General features: G+C 41.4%; 1 protein-coding gene across 2 annotated transcripts in view; it reads left to right on the plus strand.

Annotated features, from left to right (window-relative positions):
• KCNH5 (potassium voltage-gated channel subfamily H member 5) overlaps positions 1-20230 on the plus strand; it is a 235041-nt gene that overhangs the window by 32832 nt on the left and 181979 nt on the right. For both annotated transcript variants that reach the window (XM_050952535.1, XM_050952536.1), the window contains exons 4-5: positions 2529-2657; positions 18965-19080. In XM_050952535.1, coding sequence (XP_050808492.1) covers positions 2529-2657; positions 18965-19080 — 245 coding nt within the window. The remainder of the gene's footprint in view (positions 1-2528; positions 2658-18964; positions 19081-20230) is intronic.

Below are 20230 nucleotides of genomic sequence, written 5' to 3' on the forward strand. Positions count from 1 at the left end.
TTGAGTTGGCCATTGGGAGTTGAAATAATGGAGCAGTCAGCACAATGTCCCTGGAATAAACCCTAAACCACAGGCCTTCCCTGTGCTTGTACCACTTACTGCTACTGTGCTGTTTTAATCACAATCAGTTCAGTGTAGCCACACTAGCCATGGTGAATTGCAGTTTTGACCTTGTCTACACTAGTCCTGTGCTAAACCATTTTATTTGCAGTGCCCTCTGGGCACGTATTCTGCAGTTTCTGGTACAACTCCAGAAGCAATGCATGGTGGGAGATTTTGAAAGGCCAGTGGTGCATTGTGGGTGGACTAGTCTGTGTCCATACTGGCACCAAAACAGTTCAGACTGAAAACAATTTTTAACCTGGATGAAAGCATGTCTAATCCAAATGGCATTGTGCATTCTTCTAAGCCATCCTCCAGCATGAGGTCTGAAGATGCTCAAAAGAAGTGGATGCCTGTGAAGTAGCCAATGCTGCTCTGTTTTTGGCCCTTCAGTAGCCTCTGTGGGGAATGTTGAGACATTATGCTGCAGATCTGTGGAACCACAGTTAGACCAGCTCTGCTGAATGGAAATGCAATGTGGGCACAGAGGAAAGCTGAAGAATGTTGGAATGATATTTTCCATTCTCGTGGTCTCCGTCCACTTCTCCATATCTAGTGGCAGGACAAGATCAGAAATGAGGCTATTCAGAAGCCGAACCAGGCACTGTCTCCATCCGCAATGGTTCAGTTTCAATGGCTTTCTTGGCCTGGACATATTGTTAGACTAGAAGACCAACCAGTTTCGAAGCGTGTGTACCAAGGAATGCTGCTACTTGTTTGCCATGTTTGCCAAAAGCTTCAGTGGTGTGATAAGATTGCCAGGGGTGGATATAAACTGAATATACAATCACATCACCTTAAGCACCTTGCCAGAGATTAATCCATGTGACAGTTTGCAAAGAGGCCATGTCCTATGCTGATGACGCTGGAGAACCTCTGTGTATGGATGTGAGGTGTTGCAAGCTTGCTATGGGGAGCAAATGACTCTCAGGGTGGCCCATTTTTTCTAGTGTAGGTAAGGCTTCACTGACAATGCCATTCATACAAGTGAACTGCGTATCTCTAAACAAACTGTGTAGGATCCCAAATCAATAAGAGTAAAATCTACCTCCCCTGCAGCAGATCAGCATGCGGCAATAGAACTGAAGTGATGCACAATCCTTGTGGTGGCTGACTACACAGGGGTGAATTTGACCTTATAGAGAACAGGACACTTGCTGGTTTACTGGTACATCATGCAGGAGAATTCAGCATATATATGCACACAGCAGGAATGATAACCCCCCGCCCCACAGGACTATATCCCCTGAGCTCTGAACCAACCAAACTGAACTCCACCATGTGAGGGTCATCCTGTCCCCATTACCCGGCCCGCTTATTTATACTCAATGACTGCTTGTAACCTATTGTATGAGTGATGTACCCCCACTACTGCCTGACTGTATCTTGATCCCATCCACCGTACACCCCGCATTGGGGACATTGCAGACTGTGTCTGTTATGTGCTGTCCAATACCAAAATAATGACATCCCCCTATGCTCTGTATGTTACCCCCAATGACCAAAAACTGACATTTCAAACTCTCTGTATCATTTATCTTTAAAATATTCCCTAATAAATTTTTAAATCTGCTAACTTAACCACTCCAGCATGTTAGGTGCTTCGTTGATTGCTTAACCAAAGTGCCAGGATTGTAAAATGGTTTTACCTTTAGTTCAGATACTAAGAGGAAGATATATCGGTGGGTTTATTATCTATTGGTTAGAACAGCAGAGAGACTGGGAGTCAGACCTCTGGGGCTCTATATTCAGCTGTGTATGTGGGGGGGGCAGGGTATCGTCTGGTGATTAGCCCAGCAGACAGGGAGGCAGGATGACTGAGCTCATCTCTCAAATGTTCTTTTTTATGTGTGGAAGAGTGTCAAATCTGGGACATGGCACGTTTGACAGCATCATCCTCATTTACAGAGAAATTAAAAAATATTTTTGAAAAAATCTAAAGCTCGTTTTTTAAAGATGACCAGCAAAGGAAAAACATAGGTGACTTTGCCATTTTGTTTTGGTTCTCTGTGATGTGTAACGTGGATCTTCAAGGTTTTCCTCTCGCCTTGTTTGTTACTTTAGAAATATCAGAAAGTTTTGCATACCCTGAGAATGAGACCCACCCAGACTCCAAAGAGGGCAGAGAATGATAGGGAGAGACTAGGCTAAAGGGGGAACAGTAAAACAGTGTTATGGTAGAAATTATTTTGGGGTTCTTCATTTGGTTACTTGTGATAGTTCATTGGATTGCTAGCATTTTCTCATTTTAATGTGCGTCTGAATATATTATAGACCCAAACAAACATGGCAAAAGTACAGCTATCTAGAAATGGTTTTCAGATAAATGTGTGCAATACAGCATTTAAATCATGAAATGCCCCGTGTAGGAGTTGTGGAAGGCTGGTGTTCTATCACAAGCCCCGGTTTCTTTCTCTCTTCTCCAGGAACCCCAGTTTGGTTCTACATGCAAATCGCACCTATAAGAAACGAACATGAAAAAGTGGTTTTGTTCCTGTGCACTTTTAAAGATATCACTTTGTTCAAACAACCAATTGAAGATGATTCAACAAAAGGTAATTTTAAAAATAAATTAATGTTAAAATACACACATTCAGGTTGAACCTCAGAGCAGAAACAAACAATGAATGTGAAGTGTTTCTTGGCTTACACATTGCTAAGGAAATACTTAGCAATGTGTAAGAGTTCGGACATCGTTCTGCTACGCTGGTGTTATAAAACTCTAAGATCAAGCAGTGTGTGTGTAATAAGTTTCAGAGTAGCAGCCGTGTTAGTCTGTATCCTCAAAAAGAACAGGAGTACTTGTGGCACCTTAGAGACTAACAAATTTATTTCAGCATGAGCTTTCGTGAGCTACAGCTCACTTCTTTGGATGCATAGAATGGAACACACATAGAATGTTCTCCTGTCTGTGTGTTCCATTCTATGCATCCGAAGAAGTGAGCTGTAGCTCACGAAAGCTCATGCTGAAATAAATTTGTTAGTCTCTAAGGTGCCACAAGTACTCCTGTTCTTTTTGTGTGTGTAACATTCATTAACAACATGCTGCAACTGTCCCTAGACTTGGTACATCTTTTTTTTGGTATCGTTTCATTGATTGTTTCAGCACAGCTAGATTTTGCTTAGATTAGAAACTAGTATCACTTTGAGACATTGTTAGCCACTTTTAATTATTTGTTAAGCTTTACTGTTTTAGGAGATTGAAAATTAAATGTCTTTCCCTAAAGAGATTATAATTTTCCATTTAGTAAACACCTTTTTCCCCCTTGGTGATGAGATACTGATATCTTTTTTCTGTTGAAGGTGAAATTACAACGAAATGGCCCATTTTGCTTGTTCCTTGTTTGCCAGCAATGATATCCACATAGCTCTGGTTGTTGGGTTTATTTGTTAACAGCTGCTGCAGATGGTGTTCATTTGGATGTGCAGTGGCCTATTCAAATAAACACCCAGGGCTAGATCCTCAGCCTTGTCCAAGGACAGCTGCTGGGGAAGGGTGAAAAGGACCTGTTTATACTGTATGTCTCGTTCCTGAGGCATATTCTGTGCTTCATGACTGTTGTATGCTAAGTTTATGTGTGTGTTGTTTTTCTAATTATACTTAGTACACACTTGCTTAAGGGAAATAATATCCTGTTGCATGCACATCCAAGATTTGCTTTGCATTTGCTTATCGTTTATTTATTCCTCACCTTCTCCCTCCACCTGCCCCCAACTTGGCAAAGTCTGTGTTTCTCATGGAGAACTATGGACACTCAAAGCTTTAAAGAGAAACTCTTGGTGTCCTCCAAGTGCAAAAAAACAAGGTCTGAACGATTTTCGTACAGTGTGGATAACATCTGATTATCCATGCTCAGGTAACTCAAAAGTTACTGAATATATTTGTCAAGCTGTCTGGAGAGACTTACGAGCATGTATGCCAACCTCAGGGCAGACTGTCCAGGAACAGGATATAGAACATACAGCCAGTTTGGGGTTTATCACTAGATTTCACCAACCAAGTAACAAGTGTGAACTCATCAGATACTATAACAGCCTTAACATGGAGTCCTAGACAGTCCCCTCGGGCACACTGATCTATCTTGCCACCCAGGCAAGCCTGCCTTTCGATAGATGATCCCTTACATCAAAAATCACCACAATGTTCAGGTTACTCCCACTCCCAAAGAACCAGTCACTTTCCCCAGGTCATTTGTACCTTAGATCTCTCATCAAAGACAATGCTTGTAGCCAATCCTGTATTTAACTAAAAGTTTATTAACCAGGAAAAAGAAATAAGAGAGTTATTTACAAGGTTAAAGCAGGTAAACATATACACCGAATGAGTTACAGTCTTAGGTATCAAAAGGTTATAGATGTTGCTGTAATATACAAGCTCTTTGTGTCCTTGAGGGCTAACCCAGGCAAAGCAGCTTGGGGATCCCTTTCTCTCCACATTCCAAGCAGCATAGTGATAACAAGTTTTTCTTGACATAGATTTTTATCCCCTTCCCCAGGGCTCAAGCTGATGGGATGAGGATTTGTGCACATCTCCATTTCATAGATGTTTGGGAGAGGGGGGAACCAACAAAGTCTTTTGTCCAGTGATGTTCTGCAATGGCTTGTCTAATACCCATAGGCCTTCTTTTGTTGGGCAGGAGATGACACCTCTTGTGGTAAACTAGTATTTCACTGTAGCGGGGTGGTTGGTCCATCTCTGCAATATGTGTTTATGGGGGAAAATGTTAAAAAGCTGTGAAAATTCTCCCTTTTTATTGCTGCTGTCTGAAATGGGAGGGTATCGTTATTTTCAAATGCCAATTGTTACATTTAAGCACCATTCCAAAATATTGCCCTGTAGCAGGCTGAGACTTTAACCTGCCAGTTTAAAAAGTGCTTGCTCCTGTAAAGCCCATTTTCCGGGCATGGGGACATATTGTCTTTTGCTTTCACATGGGCAGACTGACCAACATGGCCGAAGTCTAACAGCACTCGATCAGAGTACTTTGGGTAAAATATCCAATACAAGCCTGTTAACCCCACATCATTGGCCTGATTTTCTTCTCACTTACACTGGTGTAAATCAGGAGGAGCTCCCTGTGTTTGTTCTTCTCTCTCTCTCTCTCTCTCTCTCTCTGAAAATATTAGATTATAAATGTTGGCATCAGTACTTGGAAGAAAAAAACCCAGCACTGTTGCATTACCTTTTGTATCTCAATTGAATGAGTCTGTATTGGAATTACAGCACTGCATTGGAATTACAGCACTGCTTTGTCAGATGTAGTGCTATAGGATATGCATAATTCATTTTTCTTGCAGATAACATCGCTGTATGTGCACAGGCTCGCAGAGCACTTTAGTTTTGAATTATGGGCTTGATAGATGTACAAATTGCAATTTACTGGGAAATTTAGAAGCATTTATGAAAAGCGCTATGGTAAAATACTGCTTTAAAGTACTAGAATTTGTCACTGAAAGGACTCATATTTTTTTAAGACTTTTTTTGTTTTGAGAGTCTATCAGGGCTATGAAGTACATAATACATAAGTAAAACATATGCCCAATGTAACTATGAATGGTGTATTTGAGCTACAGTCTATTATTTAAGATGTCTATTTCATTTAAGATGAAAAATTCAACAGCAATAAAATATCGATGACATTATGTACTAATCCTGCCATACCAATGTATTCTGCAGTATCGGCAAGTATATTGCCATATCCTAGAGCTATAATATATCTCACTCCTGCAAAACGCAAGCAAACAGCATTTAAAATCATAACAATTAGACAGTGTCTCAAGGGATAGGTGCTAGGATATGGAACCTTTCCCTTCAAGGTCATCGGCTTCACTGTGGCCCAGATTGATGGGTTGCCAAAAAGCATTTCCTTGGATTTGATGGCTTCAGTCCAGTTTCTAGTGGGCAAATGTCCACCTCACAAAAATCATCATTGCAGCTGGCATCACTGTTGGCAGTCTGAGCAGGGATGGAGGCTTAGCCATTATCTGACTCCTAGACGTGATTCCTCTAGGCCTGAATCTTGCACACAAGTTTGCATTGCTGCTGCCAGTCCTATACCTGTTCTGTTGAGGGCTTAAGTTATCAGGAATGTCTACACGTGCCTTTCACAAAAACTAAATTCACTTAAAAAAATCTGAAAATGCCACTTAAAGGAATATTCCTGATAAAAGCCTGCGTGCTCCATACACAACCGAAACCACATTAACATAAATCTCTTGCAGTTAATGTTTAATGAGAGAATAATCCCATTGAAAGAAAATCTAGCCCACTGAGAAAATAAAAATTGAAGTAAGAGAGTAACGTTGTTTGTTTTAAATGGATACATTCTCCACATACAAAACTAATAGCTTCTAAGCAATATATGAAATAATGAATATAGTTTTGGGTATCCAGGTTTACAATGCATTTTTTTGTACTTGCAGCTCAGGTCAAATAGCTGCATTTATTATTAAACTTAAATCTAAAAATTCACGTTGGTGGCAGAGTCATGAAACTTGTTTAGAAAAAATGAACAGCAAGATAAATATGGAATGTTCTGCATTTGAACGTGTTTGGAATCACAGTTAAGCTAGAGGAAAGGCTGAAATTACATACAATATGAAATTACATATCTCTTATGTAGCACTTTTCACCAGTAGATCTCAAAGCACTTTGCAAAAGAGAGCAGTATCCCTATCCCCATCTTACAGATGAGGAAACTGAGGCACAGAGCGGTAAGTGACTTGCCTAAGCTCATCCAGTGTATATGCACCCATTTTAAGCTGACCAGTGGCTGAATGTGAGTGCAAAATAGGTGTGTGCGTACTTGTTAGTATGCAATCAATGATGCAGGCAAAAATGGTTGTGCAAAAACAGAAGTCACGCATTTAAATGTATCCTAGCATTACAGCAGATTATAAAGCATCGGAATACACGGAATTTTGAAGTCAATGAATTTGGCCTAATATCACTGAGCTAGATGGGATACTTGTGTGCACACGGATAACATCTTGCTCCTTCAATGGTCTCGTTGTGTTCAGTGGGCCTGTGTAATAACCTCAGTCCCAGATTTGGACCTTAGCGTCCAAGATATGGGGGTTAGCATGAAAACCTCCAAGCTTAGTTACCAGCTTGGACCTGGTACTTGCTGCCACCACCCAAAAAATTAGAGTGTTTTGGGGCACTCTGGTCCCCCTGAAAAACCTTCCCTGGGGACCCCAAGACCCAAATCCCTTGAGTCTCACAACAAAGGGAAATAATCCTTTTTCCCTTCCCCCCTCCAGGTGCTCCTGGAGAGATACACAGACACAAGCTCTGTGAACCCAAACAGAGTGAATCTCCCTCTCTGTTCCCAATCCTGGAAACAAAAAGTACTTTCCTATTCCCCCAGAGGGAATGCAAAAATCAGGCTAGCAATCCAACACACAAATCTCCCCTTGATTTCTTCCTCCCACCAATTCCCTGGTGAGTACAGACTCAATTTCCCTGAAGTAAAGAAAAACTCCAACAGGTCTTAAAAGAAAGCTTTATATAAAAAGAAAGAAAAATAAGTACAAATGTTCTCTCTGTATTAAGATGATACAACACAGGGTCAATTGCTTAAAAGAATATTGAATAAACAGCCTTATTCAAAAAGGATACAAATCAAAGCACTCCAGCACTTATATTCATGCAAATACCAAAGAAAAGAAACCATAGAACTTACTATCTGATCTTTTTGTCCTTACACTTGGAAACAGAAGACTAGAAAAAAGAAACTACTTCTCCAAAGCTCAGAGAAAGCAGGCAGCCAGAAAACAAAGACTCAGACACTCAAATCCCTCCACCCAAAGTTGAAAAAATCCGGTTTCCTGATTGGTCCTCTGGTCAGGTGCTTCAGGTGAAAGAGACATTAACCCTTAGCTATCTGTTTATGACAGCCTGCTTGTCGAGTAAGGGCACTAGTTAATGTGTGCAAAAGTCTTACGATCTGGCCCATTATTTTCTGCTTTTTCTTTTTTTATATCCCATTCACCTCTGTCCCTGGTAAAGCTACAGTATAGTGGAAAATATTATCATGGAAAATAGTCCATTTCACCAGCTACCGTTTATCCATAATAAGGAACAAACATCTAGCCAATGTAATGATCTGAATGGCTGAACATCCATAAATGATTTAGAATTGCATATACTCATTACTGATGTTAGAAACTGATATATCTTTCTCATTTTATATTTCCAAACTGCCTGACTCCAAAAATTGCTAGAGCTCTGCTTTGGTTTGTATGCCATAGAATATACAGGGTTCAAGGTGTTGTTGTATATTAACCATTTCATGCTGCACTACAAGATGGGGAAAAAAAGGACTTTTCATTGTGCTACTATGGGCAGGAATCAACATTAGAATTACTGTAGTTACCCTTTTACAGTCTTTTTTTCACAGAATATCATTGTTAACCTAAGCATTTTTCCTGCAGATTAAGATCTTGGATACTACTGTGAGGCATTGATTTAAATGCCTTCATTATTTCCTTTATTTTTAAGATCAGATGAACCCTGACACAGAGGCTAATTGCAACCCAGTAGAGCTACATTAATGTTTTCTTAAGGGAAGCCAGTTGGTTTTCAGCAGAGCAAATATCCAAATAATATGATATTTCCTTGAGACTTTTAAGCTCTTCATGTTCTCTTATTCATATGTGGTTTATAACAACTATAATATCCATTACCGCCTCCATTTTCAAATGTGGCAATTTCAAGGCCCTGTAATCAGATCATCAATAGTATTTTGGTGCTTAACTTCCATTGATTTCAGTGGGAGGGCCGATGAGAGGGGGAGGAAGCCCCTGTCACACGCTGGGGATCCTTCCTTTATCCTTGCAGATAAAGAAGGTGATGGGGGAGCTGGTGTAAATGTTTGGCAGGCTGGGCGATTAAGGAGACTTTCCAGTGCTGGTCAAACAGCAGAAGGAAGTGCAGAACTTGCAGAACTTCTAACAGTCCCACCATTTGAAGAGAAAGCTTTTTGCTTGCCTGACAGGCTCTGCCACAAAACCCCCCAAACTCTGCAGGACTTTATAAGGGAGCAAGCCCTGGTGCAGCAACAACTCCTACAAAGTGTAGTGAGTCCTGCAGTGGGGATTGGCAATCAGATGCAGGGCTAGGCCTCTGCAAGGTGGGCCCCGCAGACGACCCTGATGCATTTGTGATCGTGGTGGAGAGAGTGGCTTCCAGGGCAGGATGGAATAGGGAGACTGGGTGCCATGGCTAGCACAGGAGAAGCTCAGGAGGCCTATGTGGCTCTCAGTGAGGAGCTGACAAGAGATTGCAAAATGGTTAATGTGGGTAGCCTAGACTAAATGGATCTTTCGATGGGCAAGTCTCCGTGAACATGTCAAGTTGCAAGATGTATGGACTGGGGGATTACGGCCTCAGGCATTTGCCCAGAAACTGACAGACTAGGACACCCATTGGCTGAGGCTGGACACCCAAGGTGTGGATATTACAAGCAGTGTCATTCTTGAACAATTCGTCTGCTGGAGGATACCCACATATGGGTCAGGTGGCATCAATATGTTATCCTAAATGTGGCAATAAAACTAACAGAAGAGTTTGCAGCCCTGGACGTTCTGTGGAGTGGAGAGGGAAAGTCGGCAGCTTAAGTGGCCAGATCTTGGAGGAAGACCAGAGAACCTACATCCAGAAAGAGCACCGAGGAGAAGAAGAAGGAGGATCCCAGAGGGACACTGATGGGGTCTCGTTGATTGTGTATTACCAGTGTGGGCAGCAGGAATGTGTAAAAAGACGGAGTGAGGGTTTACAGACTTCTGTGGTTGGACCGGGACTCCCAGAAAGGAGAAAGAAGGAAGCTACCAACTGCTCCTGTGGTGTTGGGGAGGAGGTATCAAAGGGGACTGGTGAACACTACCTCAGCCTGTTCACTAATCCAGTGGGAGCTGGTGGAACTTCCTGGAGCAAGAGTGAGGCCCGAATGCATATATGCGTTAATAAGAAACTGCCCTGTGGCACAGGTACTTCTGGAAGTTCAAAGGGAAATGTTAGGCATGGACTGGAGCCCTTTCCCATTAGGAAAGCAAAGGGGCATCCGACACCCTGGAGAACTGGAATGAAACCCAGGGGGAAAAGGATCATTACGCATAGAAGGACTGAACAGTATTAGACAGGAGAACACAAGCCAGAGAGAAGGTAAAGAAAGGGGGAGTACCCCGAGAGGCAAAGGAGGAGGGAAAAAAAGACAAGGAAATCGTCTTAGAGGCTAAAGATAACCCGAACTTGTTACCAGCAGTCCTATTACCAAGGAGACAGGATAAAAGAGCTTGGGAAGGAAGTGCAGGGAGCGGGACAAAAGATGCAGACAGACAAGGAGAAGCAGGAGAGGGACAGGAGATGCAGACAGACAGGGCTAGCAGGGCCTGACCAAAGGGAATGCCCTGGGAGGAGACACCCCCTGCTTTGGAGAAGGGTTAGTAGAATTGAATGACATTGTGCATACTGTGTGACAGCACTAGTATGGAGAAAATGGTGGAGTGAAATGCTGTAAATAACTGCATAGTGGTGTCTACACAAGAGAAGGTCTCTCAACAGTCTGTGTGAAGCAAAGTGGACGGGAGCAGTGGGTCCTTGTCACAGACAGTCCGGTGTTCAGCACCTCTGAAAATCAGACCACTTTAGTTAGGTGTCAAAATATCCAAATTCCTAACCTTCAAGTATCACGGTTTGACCATTATCTGTTAGTGTGGTGGACAGATCATTTTATAGCCGTCAAGGTATTAGCAACATACTGCAGCAGCGTGGTACTGGAAAGCTGGCTTAATGGGCTAGCTAGGGATTCCCCTCATTTAAGGAAAATCGTCATCAGTGTAGAACTGACATAGTGACTGTATGTTACCAGGCCCCTGGCATACCATGTGTTCCTAGGGACAGGATCAGTGTGGAGCAGCTGCTAGAAATTGCCTAGTTGGGGCTATGGGCAGTGGGGGGATGTAAATTAAATTCCAAGGCAGAAGAGACCATTGTGATCATCTAGTCTGACCACCTGTATAACATGGCCCACAGGACTTCCCCAAAATAATTCCTAGACTAGATCTTTTAGAGAAACATCCAATCTTGATTTAAAAATGTCAGTGATGGAGAATTCACCAGGTTAAAGAGCCTCCAGGCTGCTTTTACTTATGCAGGGTACAAACCAGCCCCCAGCCAGCCCCAGGATCTTGGTGACTGCCAAGGATCTGGCTTCAAGTAATAATGAACAAGAGATGATGTTATAGAGCAAAGTCCTAACAACTACTTCTTTAAGGGAAGCTGGCATGCTTCCATTTAAAATGTCCCGAATCAGAGGAAGTGTTCTTGGAAAGGACCCAAGCTGTCACTCCTTCTTTTGACAATTTCTCTGCTGGTCTGTTTCCTACATTGTGTGTTGCCACAGCTTTTAAAAGCTGCACGACAGCTCAGTGCATTTATTCTGACTTACTGTCCAAAACACAAAGGGGCAGCTTTACGTCAGAAATGAACAAAAGCGTTCATATAATTAATTGATCACCAGCCTGTACTAATAGTAAAAGAATGTGGGAATCTGAAGAGGGGATGTGAAATCTCCTCCAGAGTGTGCATAAAACCTATGTCAGTAGAACTTCGTAGTGCACAAAGTAAACTTTAAACAAGAAAGTGGAGTGCAGCTATAACGAGCAGGTAGTAACAGATTTGTTCCCGTTCCAGCTGTCCAGTATAAAGCATAGTGACTCAGCACCTGGAGAGGAAAGCTGCATCAGCATAGCAACACTATTAGACTAGGGTCCATCCAGTAGAAAGGCAGGCACTAAAATGAACAGATTTTCATAGGGGATAATTATGGCTCAGTTAAAGTTGTTCCGGCTTTTTAACTGTGTAAAGACCATAGGACCAAGTTGTATCTAATAATATATTAGTTCTAGGCAATGCACCATACTTTACCTGTGTTATTTGGACCAAAGAACAGCAAAGCTGGAAATATTGTGTCCTGCCAAGGCACTGCTCAAGAAGTTATTTCTGAATCAGCTCATTCATTTAGGGAGTGGTTGAATGAACACAGTCCCATCTGCCAAAGCTTTTTTTCCTGGGGCCTGAAGACTTTCATTCTCTGTGTCTGGTTCAGTAGATGAGCGTACATGGTAGCTCCATGTTCCTGCACTCCCTCAAGTGCTATGGCTAAGTACAGTATTAACAGCGTCCTCTTGTGTTATCGCAGCTCACATTTAAAATAAACACTGGAAAAAATTCTTTTTAAAAAAAGATAAATTTGTTACCATATTTCTCCTCTCAGAGAAACCTTTGCCCCAGCATGTCTCAGGTACAACAGGAACTTATCTCAGGCAACATGCAGGACCTAGGTTGTGGCACCTTGGTACTGTCACTCTAACCTACAGCCCAAAGATTAGAGGCCACCACTTTGCCCCTCATATCCTGCCCAATAACAACTATAATTAGAACAAGAGGTGCAGAGAATCCTTTGTGGTAAAATATATAATTAGGAAGAGAACTGCAGAGGAAAAGAGTTGTAGCATGGAAAACGACAGTTCAGCTGCAGTAGTATGTACCACAGGTGGGAAAGGGAGAAAGATTAGTTCTTGTCATTCAGCCTCTGAACCTTTCTTTCATGCCCAGCGGCATTTTGGCCCCTACGGCTCATATTAGTTTGGAGTTGTTTAACACACACAACTACCTGAGTCGTCAATGTGCTGCTGTTGCAGAAAAGCAAATGCAATATTGGGTTGCATTAACAGAGGCATAGCATGCAAGTCCCGGGAGGTGATAGTACTGCTCCTCTTGATACTGATTAGGACAGTAGGACAGTGGAACAGACTGCCTAGGAAGGTCATAGATGCTTCTTCACTGGAGGTTTTCAAAAGGAGGCTGGGTAGTCATCTGTCTTGGATGATTTAGACACACATCCTGCATCTTTCAGGAGGTTAGACTAGATGACCCTTCTAGGCCTCTGGTGATTTTACCTTTGACTTCCCGGATGTGCAGAAGTCTCAATCCGAGTTTACAGGCAGGATTGAGGAAAGTTTCAATGGACTCCTGAATTGTGGATAGAAGATTTCTATGGATAATGAGAACATCTTCAGATTATGGAGGATATTTTAAAGACAGGGATGTAAATTCTCATGTTTCAGTGCCTGGGATGGACCACACTGAGAATGCCACCTCAGGGCAGATTGTGAGAAAAAGGGTAGACAGTGGTTTATTCTATATCTAGGTTCACCAAGTCAGTAACAAAGAACTTCTGTAGCACCATGCTGGTTAATAAGTCATCCCTTTTAGCCATTTCAGCCCTTGACTCCAATCCAGGTAACCAAATCTAATATAGTGAGAGGTTATTGAGCCAGTTCACCATATGTGAGGTTCTTACTAATTCCAAAGGATCAGACACTTACCCCCGGTCAATATGTATCTCTCACATTACCCAAATATCACACAGTCAGCCAATCCATAGTAAACTAAGTAAAGATTTATTAATAAAAGGAAAGAAGAGAGTTATAAATGGTCAATCGATCATATACATGCAAATGTTTGCAAAGTCCTTATATCAGGTTTGTAACAGTGATAGAATAGATTGCTGGCTTGTAAAGTCTCTCTGGTAACTTCTAAAAGATTGGAAGGTCCTCAGTTCATAGTTCAAGATGCTCCTTTTTAGTTGTAAGTCCACAGTCCAGAGAATTAGAGCATGATAGAGGCAAAATGGAGTTGCATCAGAGGTCTTTTTGCCTTGTGCATGGAAATTTACTGTCCCAAACAAAGTCCACAGCCCCTGTGCATGGAAAGTTACTGGCCCAAGATGAAGTACAGAGTCACATGAGCATATCACATGCCCATACACATTTTATCACAGGGAGTGGCCATTGGTTCCTCGCTGGATGAGGTATTCACAGGAAGAGCTATCTGGATGGGATGAGTTTCTTCAAAGGCCCATTGTGGGAATGGAGTGTCCTTAATGGGCCTTCAACACATAAATTTGCATTAGGGCTGGACAGCTATCTGGAGGCTGTCACCCAGGAACAAAACACATGTTGGAGATACAAATACATAGCCAATATTCATAACTTCAGGTACAAAGATGATGCATGGATTTAATCAGGGTAATCACACTTGATAGATTATAACTCTTCCATTAACACCTTACCGGATACACTTTGTGTAAGATTTGTTGCAAATGTATCACAGTGGTAATATCAATGATATAAAGACTCATCTTTAATCATACAGCATCACACAGTGCATGAACCAGAAACTAATTTAAGAAAAAAACTTCTCTTATGGGCAAGTTATCCCCCAAATTGTCTTCGGGCTTTTTTTCATCTTCTTCTGAAGCACTCTGGTATTGGCCATTGTTGGAGACGGGATCAGCTTTGGGTCAGGTCTGGTCTGGTATTTCCTATGTTCCTAGCAACTTGAATGGGATAACTCAACATCAGGCTTTTCAGATGGAGCTGTGTGAGCAGGACACAGACCTTTCTTTTTCCTATAGAACATTCTTTCTTTGTGTTACGTCTGCAATCTGTGCAGCTTCTGCACACCTCCCACAGTGAGAATAACTGCTAGGACAGGAGGTCACTCACACACATGATAAAAATAATCATTCTTTCTAAGTCTCTGCTATATTGAAGCAGGGAAGAGAAGGAATAAATTGGGTGACATTTGAAGGAGCATTAACAGCACTAGCCAGTCATGGAAATAATGTCTTGCATTTTTAAACACACACAGCTTTTAAATATAATTCTGCATTTAGCTAGTCTACAACAGCGTCAAGAAATACTGTCGTGTATCCTGTAATGATTATTTAAGATGCAAAAGGAGAACAAGACAGCCTGCATTCATTCTCGTCTTCCCACTCAGACCCCAGTACCTTGCAGTTGCTGTGTCTTTATTGGTTGCATATATGAGCTTGGTGTTTATTCAATAACATCATAGATGAAAACAGTATGCTGGACCTCATGTTGATTTTTTTGTAGGGTCATTCTAGGCCATATTATATACCGCTTTCCTTCCCGAGCAAACCCATGGCTCTGATAGAACTTTACAAGGTAGAAGACAGCGCAGAGTTCAAGAACTTAAATCAGGATTGGATTTTTTCAAAAGATCAGTTTTAGTGCAACAAGAAGTTATGGGCTTTGATGCAGGAAGCACTGCGTGAAATTCTACGGTCTGTGTCATGAAGGAGGTCAAGCTAGTTGATCACAATGGTCTCATCTAGCCTCCAAATCTATGAATCAAAATTTGGTTGATGTCTTTCATCTGTCATTGGATAAACTTGCCAAGATTAATTTATTTTAAAGCTATATTTTTCCTGCCTTTTCTCCTAGAGCTAAAAGTGCACTATTATTGTGTTTGTCTTATACAAAAAGAGGTTGAATGAGTATATGTCTTTCCCAGAGGATTGCCCTAGGCATCACCTATTCGTGGTGAATGCAGAGCACAGAAGAGATGATTTTCGTATCCATGATTTTGTTAGGAATTTCTCACCAGTTTTCTGATTGCAACAGGGGAAGTTTTTTAAATCCAAATTTCTCTTAAATGGAGACCACCAGTAATTCATCACGTATTGAAGGTGCTACATGAAAGGGACACAAAAAAAGGACTTGAGGGGCATTCACTATCGTCTACAGTACCAAACAAAAAAATCTTCATCTAATCACTAGACAGATTAATGCCCTGAACTTCAGGGAACAAAATAAATCTTGATTCAGTGACCATCTGCCAGTAGAAAGTTCTGTGTAGCTGACTAAGCTGAGATAAATCTGACAAATGAAGAAATCCTGGATGGAGTCCAGATATTTGGCAGTAGCAGTTTTGGCTTCGCTGATGACCTTCCTGTTCCTCTAATCTCTGGGTTGTAGGAAATGCTTACAGACTGAAGACTTGGGGCTTGTCTACACTGCGACGTTGTTGACAAAACTACTGTCTTTCATGGGTACTTAACCCCCCCTTCTTCCCCCGCAAAAGACAAAAGTTTTGTCGACGTAAATGGCAGTGTGAATGCGGCTTTGTTGGCAGGGATGCTCTCCTGCTGACAAAGCTACTGCCGCTCGCGGGGCTGGAAGTATTTTGTGGGCAAAAGTGCCAACAAAATACCGATAGAGAGCATTCACATGCGCTGACTTTTTTAGCGACAAGGCTGTGTTGACACAGCCTTGTTGCTAAAAGCCATGTAGTGTAGACAAGCCGTAAGTCTTGACCTCTGTGTACTCCCATTGATACCAGTGGAAGTTCCATATAAGGGTATGGACAATGTGTCCGTATAGCCATATATTCACAATTGTATGCAGGTGGGTGATCTCACCACTGAACAGAGTTGCTCTTTTTCTGTGGTTCTTGTGGCATGGCTGGAGAGTACTGAATGGAATCTGTGTGGTGTATCGTGGCCTCTAGCAATTATGTGAAATGTCGGCATAGAGTTGTCATAATTCCACTGATGTGCCCAGCTGTTCTCTGAAATCACTGGTTAAGAAAGATAAAGCTCTTCTGACATTTTTTATTTACTTCTTCCTTGTCCTTCTTTCCTGCCAATTCTGTAGGGCAATTAAAAACAAAAGAAAATGGAAGATTTTTGCACTAGAAATTATTAGTTCATACTCAAACAGTGAAATCTGTTTTGACATTGTGTAACAGAGCAGAGTACATGTTCCTAATTGAATATCAACAACTACTGAAAAGAAAGAGAACATACCATGTTATTGTGAATTCACAATTAAGGCTTATAATTGGATAACTAAACAATAAACGTTCAGGGATGTTATGCATTTTTACACTACAGTTTCGACTTAGCAATATACAAGTGAAGCAGCTTTCACTATCCCACATGCTTTTGGGCCACTAATTGGGAATGAGGGGGCTCTCCTAACATTCCAAATCCCTGAGTGGCTTCAAACAATTGCTATTTAAAAATACGAATCAGTATAACATAGAAATGTTTCCCTTTTCCTTTCCCAAATGTGGAATTCCCCCTACACTACACCTGCCCAATTTCCATGTTAGGCAAGATTAAATCTTTCACCTGCAACTGCTTTTCTGTACAGAGAAAGCATTTGACCCTTTAAAGTCTGGTATTTCACCTCTTGCATGGCTAGAAATTCGGTTTCTGTCCTACTACAAGTGGGGAGATTTCTAATTTTACAACAGGATCCAGCACTTCCTTCTAGTCCTGGAAGCTCCTGCGATAAAGGACTTTAAAGGTATGATGTGTTTTATTTATAAAAATGCCCTTTAGGTTGTTTCTGTGGCCCTCTCTAAGACCATTAGAGTTGGACTGATAGTGACTAAGAAAGAGGAAGGGATATGTAGTTTAATAACAATATTTTTTTAAGACAACTAAAAAATAGTATTATAGGTGGGGGCAAGTAATACTGCCTATTATTAAGGTTGCCAGACACTTCCCATTATAAGACCCTGTTTTCAGTTGTTGTACACATGTCATAGAATACTCAGTACTATATTATAGGCAGAATTGGTAGCACTGCCTTTTATTATGGTTGCCTGACACTTCCCATTATAAAACTTTGTTTTCAGTTGCTTAGAACTTTGCCAACTTGCAACTGTTTTGGATGAAATTTTCCATGCAGAACATCTCCATCAGGTTAGAATTTGTGGAGAAGTTTTACCTAAATTAGTTCAGCTGTTGTTGCGGATGAGATTAGGGACAAATACGTTGTTTTTCCATGTTAAAACAAAATTTGTTGTCCTTTTTATTTGAGAAGCTCTAGTGCCCCTGTGATTTGGAGCAGGGACTTGAAACTTGGCAAGGAAGTGAGTTTCACGTCAAACATATGTACTTGTATACACAATATAAAAAAATCCTTGCTTTAATAAATGCATTTTTGGAGACTAATTAAATCTATTTGCTTGTAGTTCCAGAATGTTTCCTTCCCACCAGCATCCGAGGGAAAGATCTTAATTTTCATTGTGGGCGATGCTTGGATGCTATCCTGCTTAAGGGCTTTAGATTTTCATTGCCTCTCTTTTACCCCTTTTCCTTCTCACCCATTTACACATACACGACCACTAGAACATCCTGGCGTTTGGTTGGTTGGGAAGGCATACTGCCACAGCTCCCAGGTTGTGTTGCTATCAGTGATAGAGCAAAGACTGCTCCATGCTGAATTATGAAAGCAGGTTCACCGGTGGCAGCCTGATGTGTGGCTCCCAAGCCTCCTTTAAGGTAGCTCTTTATCATTAATTTAACAGCTAAATTCATTTCTTAACTGTGTTTTACAATGTAGCCCTCAGTCTATTTTTAAGTGACTTCTTGAGACGTTTATGAATTTTCATCCACTAGCATTGATATCAACATGCTTTTAATTTCAATATTTTTTTGTTTCTATAGTTTTATTTTTGGTGTTGGATCTTTTTTGCGGGGTGGGAGGCAGATAAAGGAAGGGTCAACTTTAGGTATGTAGAGCCTGAGCCATAAATCAAGGGAACCTGTCCATTGGGTTCACTGGGCTTTAGAGCAGGCCCTTGGCAGAGTTTTCCAGATTACAGCAGCAGCGCTCAAGATGGACTTGATGCAAAGACTACTGAAATCAATGGGAGTCTTTCTGTTGACTCCAGTGGCCTTTGAATTTGGCTCCAACACCAGAATAACTCCACCTCCAGCATAGTCTGTCTCTCAAAAACAAAAGAAAGCAAATGCCAAAGTGTGCTAGTTTTACTCATTTTTACTCTTGATTAGCAGTGGTATCTACAGCACAGGTTGGTATTTTTCTGTTTTGCAGGGGATGTAAGTCTGGAGTCTGATGCCATGAGAGAGAAACCATTCAAATCTGAAACTAACATTAGTCCACATGAATGAGATTTGCACTTGCTGAATCGTAACTAAATCCAACTTGCACATTTTCTTCTTCCTCACAGGTTGGACAAAGTTTGCTCGATTGACACGAGCTTTGACTAACAGCCGAAGTGTTCTGCAACAGCTAACGCCAATGAACAAAGCTGAGGTGGTGCACAAACACTCAAGATTAGCTGAAGTAAGTCTGAGACAGACTCCCGACTTCCCTTGTTTAAAAGACAGGATGTGATGGATAAAAGAATTGGCATCATTACTAACTAACATTTTAATATAAAGAATAGTCTTCCCTGCTACTGATTTCAAAATACATCTTTTACTTATGTGAAAGAACATATTAAATACATACAGCCACCTTTTCTGGATGAGGCATGACTGGTTCCCTTGCAAAAATACACAAATCTCTATTACTTGCATGACCCTTTGTTTGTGTTTGTGTAACTGTCATTTTAGTGCATTAATCAGGTAATTGTGCACCACAGGGTGCATAGTTATGCCATCTGCATGCAGTTTTACACTCCCATACAACCAGACTGTGACACCCTTACTCCCAGTAAGTAGTAATTTGCTCCTCAAGTAGTCCCAATGAAATAAATTGGACTGCTTGAGGATTAAGATACTATCTCACAAGAGTCCTTGTCTGGATGTATGGCGATTTGCATGCACAGAGAGTGCATGTGTGTTTTTGTTCATGCATCTGTTGCACCCAGCTCTGAAAGTCTGTCCTGCTGTATTTTTATCACCTCTTGTTCTTTAAATGCTGTGCATTAAATCCACTGTTAGCCTGCAAACATTCCTTTAACAGTGCAAATAATGCAACAGGTGAATGCTTTCAGGTTAACCAAAAAAAAAGATTTGCTGCTATCTTCTCTGAGCCCACTGGTAAGTGGGAGCTGCCAAAACGTATGAGTTACTGAAAGTGACAGTCCCAGTCTCTCTGTGCCAGAAGGCTTTTGTACTGAGTCCAGTGTTAAAGATTGATGGCAGCATAAAATGTATCCTGTTCTCTTCGTAGTTTTTGTGCACATTTATAATAACAGTTCTGCTTTAATGAAATCAAAGTTGAAATCTTCTACCGTTTTCCACTACTCTCACTGCTGGTTTTTTCCATGAACTATCCTGCACAGACACTGAGACAGCCAAGGTGATGTAATGGGTTGCTCCCATCTCTAGCTTCTCTGACTCAATGACTTCTCAGTGCTTTGTGAACCTGGTTTGGGTCCACTGGTTCTGGGCAAGAAGTTTGCCTCTCCAGATGAGCTACAGCTTACGCAGGGCAGAATATGCTGGCCACATTTCAATATTATTAACAGTGTTTGTCATTTGCAGAC

The sequence above is a fragment of the Gopherus flavomarginatus genome, chromosome 5 (assembly GCF_025201925.1).
Source record: "Gopherus flavomarginatus isolate rGopFla2 chromosome 5, rGopFla2.mat.asm, whole genome shotgun sequence".
Taxonomy (NCBI): domain Eukaryota; kingdom Metazoa; phylum Chordata; order Testudines; family Testudinidae; genus Gopherus; species Gopherus flavomarginatus.